Genomic DNA, 7,979 nt, shown 5'->3' with positions numbered 1-7,979 from the left:
TTAATATTTTTTCTAATTTTTCTATATTTTTTCTTTATTTTTCTATATATTTATAATTTATTTTTATTTATTTTCATAAAGTTTAAATTATTTCATAGTAGTTTATTCACGTCGTATGCTCTAATATGCTCCAATATGTTTCTACAATAGCACCTACTTCACTTCAAATTCGTTAGAATGTGATGCGAAAGAATCTAGTGAGTCTTTGCGAGAAATTTTAACAGAGTGAAAAAAGGATGAAAAGAGAAAGAAGTTTAGGTGGTAACCATAACTAGGTAACTTACTTTCGTATGTATACACTCCATTTTGGACAACACTAACATCAAAGGTGTCGACAGAGAGTTGCACTACTGTATACACTGTGATATTGTACTTATAAATTGGTTATCAAGCAGAATTATTAAGTCATTATGATATCAAAATAATATGTCAAAATGACCCCAAAATGATTATTAAATGAATTCATTTCTATTTTAACGTATATCGTGATTTTAAAGTTATTTTTCAATCATTTCCGATTTTAATGTCAATTTGACATTGGCTGCAGTCGATTTGGACACTCACGCGCTTTAAGCGCTTATAATCATCATTTGTTTATCATTCTTTAGATGTAAAGTAAGAATAGAAGTACTGAAAAGCGCTGAAAATGTTGAAATCGATCGCAGCTTTGATCTGCCTGGATACAAAGTCAAAAATGAATAACTTGTTTGATGTCATGAGAGTGTTTACAACGCTGGGAAATCAAAACAAACCGTTAAAAATAGCGCTTATTATAAGTGTAAGTACGTGAAAAGCGAACGCATCTAAAATGTACATAATCCATTAATATAATTTAGTATAAATGAGAGATTACACTGTAAAAAAAAAAAATTTTTTTACATTTGTATTAATTGTAAGGGATTTGTGATTAATCACTTAATTATGTAAACTGGAATGTCCATATGTGTAAAATTATAAGCAAATGAAAGAGAAAGTGTACTACTAGTAGAGTCATTAGTAAGATTATCTTTTCTGGAAAAGTAATAATAACTATTTTAAGTTGATTGATTTTTGTGCAATATATATGTATCTATTGAATTATTACGGTTTCAAATCGAAATAGAAGTTGACAAAGATGTTCAGTTCATTAAGACTGGTTACGATGCGCTCGCACAAGAATCGTGCTAGGCCAGGAAGTGTTGCTACATCTGCAAGTTCCGATTCAAGAACAGAAGAGACATTAACACAGATACAATATCATCCTCATAATTTTCTATTACTGGATGATCAAGAAGTGAATATTTTTGGCGCGTTGTCGTCGCTTTCTAGCGTCTCATCAAAAGTCGCGCAAGTGAAAGTGGAGCGCGAAGACGGTAGTCTCGGTGTAACTCTTCGTGGAGGAATGTCAAGAGCATTGGTAGTGACGGGGATAAAAGCGGACGGTCCAGCCGCCAAAGAGGGTAGAGTCAGGCCCGGTGATCGATTGTTGGCGGTAGATGATACTGACTTGAGGGGACTCACTTTAACGGAGGCACAACACGCACTTAAAAGGAACTCGGACACACCGATCGCATCTCTCACAATCGAGTATGACGTCGCAAATATGGAGGAGACACGGATAGTCACTTCGGGTCCGTTGCTTGTTCAATTGGAACGTGATCTCTCAGGTATACTGCCTTTCCTTCAGATATAAACACTCTTTTTCTATTTATAAAAAATAAAAAAAACAATTCTCGAAAATGTTAAATACAAGAGAATAAATAAGGACTAATGAAAGTGTGTATTTTGGTGTGTAATCAATATGAAAATTTCAAATTTAATAAATAATAAACGTAATTACAGACGTTTCGGCTTTTCTTCAAGCTCCATGAATTATAGTAGAAGTATATTGGAGCATACTAGAAGGTTTACAGATTATCGCCGTGTTTTTATCCATTGCTAATGCCAATGTTTTGTGAACCTTGTTATTCACTTTATTCACTCAGTGCGAGAAGCATATTCATATGATACGTATCAGTATGCTCCTCTTCCTGATAAGTAAATAGCAAGATTTTTGAAACGTTGCTCTTAGCAATGGATAAAAACATGGCAATAACTTGCAAATCTTCTGGTATCTTTGAAGAAAATACCCGTGAAAGCCTCAAAATCATGTTGGAGCTTATTGAAACATGTGATACGAACAAACCTCTAATTTCTGTGGAATGTCAATCAATCAATGCTGTGTTCAGCAGAGTGGGTGCATCGGGTCGTTGTGCAATCGGATCTGTGTGTAATCGGGTCGGTGCGCAATCGGATCAATGGGCAATCGGGTCTGTGTCCTAATGCTATGTATCCAATTGGGTCCGTGTCCAATCAAATCTGTGTCCGATCGGGTCCGTGTCCAGTCGGATCCGTGTTCAATCAATAATGTGCGCAATCGAGCTTCACTCTTTTCAAAAGCTGACTTTTTCTGATTCAAAATGGCGTATTCAAGATGACGACTGATTTCAGTAGTCTTAGCAAAAGTCAATTAATTTGCTAATCACCTATTTAGCAATGAAAAAGAAGTCAAAATCGAATCTACGTTTACTTGGTTACTCTACCAAACGTGATAACTTCAGATCGAGTTATTTTTCACCGTAATGCATTGCTAAGTAGGTTAGCAAAGTAGTTGAATTTTGTTAAGACTACTGTGAAATCGGCCACCATCTTGGATACGCCATTTTGAATTTAAAAAAGCCGGCTTTTGAAAGTAGGTGTCACAAGCTTTAATTTGAGCCGTCACAGACTTCATTTTTTTCAAAACTGTTCTGGGGGGATCCGCTTCATGGAGAATGCCTCTATAGTATTTCCCTAGTTTGCATATATGCATATATACTTTTCAAGAATAAGAACCCAAGACTAAATTTTTAAATCCTTTACAACTAATATTAAAATCAACTTTTTTCACCATCGATGGCAATTTACAGACAGAAATTCGGAACTCTCATGGAATCTCCCATCATTGCTTGATTTAGGGTATATCCACACAAACTTGTAAAGCTGCATAAACATATGCATAAAAAAATTATTCAATCACATTTTATGTGCATCTTTATAAGAGAAATGCGATTGAATAATTTTCTTTATGCATACGTTTCTGCGGCAAGTTTATGTGGATATACTCTTCATGCAGTATCTTGAGAAAAATGCCTTGAAAAGATTTGGAATTGAGGTACCATTCTTTATCAGATATGTTGGAGATATAGAATTTAACACACTCCATAAACCAATTTATCATAACCAATTTTTTCTGTAAGGTACTTCAGTTTCTTGTCCCTCCATCTTCTCTCAGAGAGCTGTTTTGACATGATAGAATGTTTTTATTGTCACACCCCAAATGTCATGAGGAGAATCTTATATTTATTATTAACATTTTTTCAGAAAATGATTATTCCATCATATTTATTTTTGACATGATGAACTCTTGTCTTAGATCTTTATTCAAACGTAAGACGCTCAATTAAAAATATAAATGTTAAATATTAATCTCCCGAAATTAAAAAATATAATAAAATATAATAGGCAATAAGAGCATTAACACAGCGCGGAAAGTGATGCGCAAATTTCAATATAATTAACCAATCATGTCTACATAAAATATAAATGTACAATAATTATCTGTACCATCTTATTTGAACGTTTCGATTTTCTTGAAATCATCATCAGCAAATCCATAAATATTTATCGTAGATGACAAAAATCTTGTGACAATGTTGAAATTCAAAATCTATGTAAAACTGAGAATGAGCATTTCCCTATACTTTTTGATTGGGAATAGCCATAATTTGTCTCTTCGTTTAAAAGCCAACTGATTTCATTCTCCATAGATCACAATTCGTTATTCCAAATGTCAGAAGTCAAGTTATATAAAGGATAACAAGAATATAAGACTTAGTTTTACTATATTATTTTATTATACGATATAAAATTATAACATATGTTATCCCACGGGAGTCAGTCACTTGACTTTTTAACGAAGAGACAAATTACAGCTATTCCCAATCAGAAAGTAGGGAAATGCTCATCCTCAGTCTTACATAGATTTCGAATTTCAACATTACAAGATTTTTCAAGCATCTACGTATTTATGATAAATATTTATGATTTGCTGATGATGGTTTCAAGAAAACCAAAACGTTCAAATAAGATGGTATAGATTATTGTACATTTATATTTTATGTAGACATTATTGATTAATTATATTGAAATTTGCGCACCAATTTTTGTGCTAAGTTACTGCTCTTATTGCTCATATATTTTATTATACAATATTTTATAAGACGCTCAAATTAACAGATTCCGTTAAACCGAAGAAAGAATGAAAAGAATAAGAAATCACGGTTTACATTAGTATTGTTAGACGGGCCGAATTTCAGACGCATGTGCATCCAATGCATGTAGTTTCAGTAACGTACCAGTTACTAGTAACAGAAGATCATTAATCCCCTATGTAAAATTTTTTCAAAAATATTGAAAATTTTAATATATTTTACATATTTTATGTGTACATATAGAAATATATTATATATATTTATATATATGTATACCTATGTAAAATATATAAAATATATTAAAATTTTAAGCGATGATGATCTATTTACTAGCGACCGGTACGTTATTGAAGCTACATTGGACGCGCATGCGCCTGAAATCCGACCCGTTTAACAACACTATTTATAATTCCTTTTTTACCTTTATAGAAAATTCAAGAACATTACATAAAACCTGAATGTCAAATTATTCTGATTCAGTATGAATAAGCTTGATGGAATTATCAAATCTCAGAAGGATGTTCTTTCGCATGGTTGTAAGAAAAATGTTGTATACAAAATTTGTTGCAAAAGTTGCAATGCATCATATGTTAAACAGAAGGAAAGAAAACTAAAAGCGAGAATTGCTGAGCATCGAAACAAGATTAATAGTAAATTTGGAAATCCGTCTGTCATCACGGAACACAGAAGAAAATTTGGACGTGACTTCGATTGGGAGAGCACAAAAATCTTGGATAACGAAAGATATTTGAGAAGAAAGAAAGAAAAGGTGATAAAGAGAAGAAGTAAGATGGAATATCAGTGCCTTAATTGGTTATATTCTTCAAACGAGCATGCGCGTTTATTTTTATCCATGCTGACATCAAAGGTGCCAATAAAGAGTTGCGTTACTGTATATACTGTGACAGAATGATGTCAGAGGCAAAATATCGGGGCAACTTAGGGTCTGAGCACAAGAATTGTAACATTTACTTAGACTTAAATTGTAAACATAAGTAACGCACAAGCTTTCACGTATGACGTACTGTGTCTCTAAGAGACGGCAATAAATCGTATGTCATATGTCAAAGCTTGTACGTTACTTTTACATCTACAACTTAAGTCTCTAAGTAAGTGTACGACAATTCTTGTGCTCAGACCTTCCCAGCAAACAAGAATGGATTAAAATGGATTAAAATTTTTTTAATGCGTACTTTAAATTAAACATGAAAATGGATTGAATGGATTGGATTTCAGCTGACACTAGTTTAATATTTTAAAAAATATTTATATTTAAGGGTTACAAATTTTATTCTTAAAACATTTGTAATAATTATACTTGACTCAAATTGGTTATATAAAAAACGCACCTTAGTGGGATTCGAACCTGCAATGGGACCTCTGGATTATGAATCTTCTACGTTACCTGCTACATCACTTCTTCAATTGGTAAATGTGTTATTCATTCTCTACTTCAATTACAATCAACTAAACTAGTAACGAAATTATATAAATATATTATAAATATATAAATATATAATAAAAATATTATTATTTATAACAGATATAATAAAGTATAAACAATTTACATTACTATGAGACAACATAGGTAAGTATTGGATAATCTAATCTCGTTTGGCCGATGCCACACGCCGTGATTAGCCTAATATTCGGGCTGTGTTCGACTTGGTTTGCGAGTGTTCACATCGATCATTTATTTTATTTCTAATCAAAGAGAAACAAAAAAATATAATTTAATTATTTTTACGTTACAACTTTTTTGAACTTAGTTAGATTAAAACGAAAAATTTTCTATTTATAATTTTGAATAATTTAAGTAGCATTTATGGTCTATTTTTAAATAAAAATTTGTTTATTCAATTAGATTGAAAAATTACATTTCATATTCAGAATATTGAATTGAATATTCACGTTGCACAGAAATTGCTGATATTATTTTTGAATTTAATTGAATTAAAAAATCTGTATTTCCTATTCACAATTCTAAATTGAGTAGTATTCACGATGTGCTAGAAAATGCTAATATTATTTTTAGCCATAGAGATGTTCTGTGCAATTTCTATAAATGAATAAAAATGCATTCAAGAATGAAAAGGATTCATTTTAACATTCATGAATCCGTATTTCTAAAAATCTGAATCCATTTTAAATCCATTTCAATCCATTCTCGTTTGCTGGGCTTACAATAACTCTGGCAAATACGCCGCGCTAGGATTTACCTACAGAAATCAGAAAAAATAGAAGGAATGGGGATAATTTTCCTGCAACTATTCTATTACATGCCTTTATATTTTATTAATATTGAGTTATGATTTCAGCTTTTTACTGTTAATATTAATGAAATTATTATGAACTGAATCGATTTATCTATAATAAGTAGCGCCATTATAAATTATAATCTATATAAAATTATTATATCTGTAGGGAGTGATTTAGTAGTATTTTATGATATACGTGTACAGGAATAATAAAGCATGTTGTATAACAATCCAGCAAACGAGAATGAATTGAAATGAATTGGAATGGATTCAGATTTTCAGAAATAGTTTTTCAATCCAATTGCATCCAATTGAATCTAATTGAATCCAATTAAATCCAATTAAATCCAAAAAAAATATTCGCTATTTAAAATACGCATTCAGATAGAAAAAAATTTCAATCCATTTTAATCCATTCTCGTTTGCTGGGAAAATACAAATGCTTTGCTTTCGTATTCTTTGTTTAATTTGTTGTCTTGTATATCATACCTGTTTGGGATATACATTTTTAATGGACGGGATTTATGCCCAAAATATAAAGTGTGCAGATTGAATTCATTGCACTAAATTCAATGAACACATTACATGAAACATGTATCTCATGTCATAACACTTGTAATATAGTAGGAAGATTGTAATTATTATTTATTACATCATATACATATTTATCATGCTTAATAAAACTTTATAAATGCATTTTAGAAGTTACTGTGTCATTTTATGTCTTATTTGCATATTATTTGTAAATTTTTCATGAGCCGTACATACTTTCCCCTCCCTCTATAAGTAGCCATATATCCCACTTCTACAGGATATACGGCAAAAGTGCAAGGGTTTCAAAAAGTTCATTTTTTAATACGAAAAATAAATATTTTTCTAATATTTTTCTAATATTTTTTTCATAGTAATAAACAATACAAAGTTTTTACTGATATAATTCGTTTACTTTAAACATAGTAAATAATACTTAATAAATTAAGTTTTTGATAGGTGCGGCATATATATCGCATCTTGACATTTTTATTACTGAAGAAAATAAAATAAGGTAAAGGTAATACTCAAGAATCTTCCTCACTGATTTTGATGAAATTAAAACAAAAAATATTTATTCCAGCCTCTCATTTACATGTTCTCATATCTCTATACCATTAATGTGATAGATTTTCTAATTTTAATAGTTGTTAACTATAACGATTAATATCTCTATCTGGGATAGAGCGTCACTTTTTTCTGCCACATTCGTTCATTTCATGCAAAAACGCATCGAATGAATCTAATTTCATTAAAATCGATGAGGAAAGTAGAAATTTTTAGTACCACGAAGTACGAGATAAGGGACATTCAACTCCGTGAAAAAAAGTGGAATCATTTCGTGGAATTGGGAGGGAATCCGCTACTGGAATATCCTAATTTGGACGTCATTTGCAATATCAACCTTACCTCATTTAGG

At 31.1% G+C, this 7,979-nt stretch overlaps 1 protein-coding gene across 1 annotated transcript in view; it reads left to right on the top strand.

Annotated features, from left to right (window-relative positions):
- The window catches only part of LOC108694204 (glutamate receptor-interacting protein 2), a 20,967-nt gene that overhangs the window by 2,271 nt on the left and 10,717 nt on the right, over positions 1–7,979 (top strand). The window contains exon 2 of the mRNA XM_018203569.1: positions 1,103–1,646. Within this exon, the coding sequence (XP_018059058.1) occupies positions 1,115–1,646 (532 nt within the window). The 5' untranslated portion in view covers positions 1,103–1,114. The remainder of the gene's footprint in view (positions 1–1,102; positions 1,647–7,979) is intronic.

Source organism: Atta colombica, unplaced genomic scaffold (assembly GCF_001594045.1).
Source record: "Atta colombica isolate Treedump-2 unplaced genomic scaffold, Acol1.0 scaffold118, whole genome shotgun sequence".
NCBI lineage: Eukaryota > Metazoa > Arthropoda > Insecta > Hymenoptera > Formicidae > Atta > Atta colombica.
This window is presented reverse-complemented; position numbering and strand designations above follow the sequence as displayed.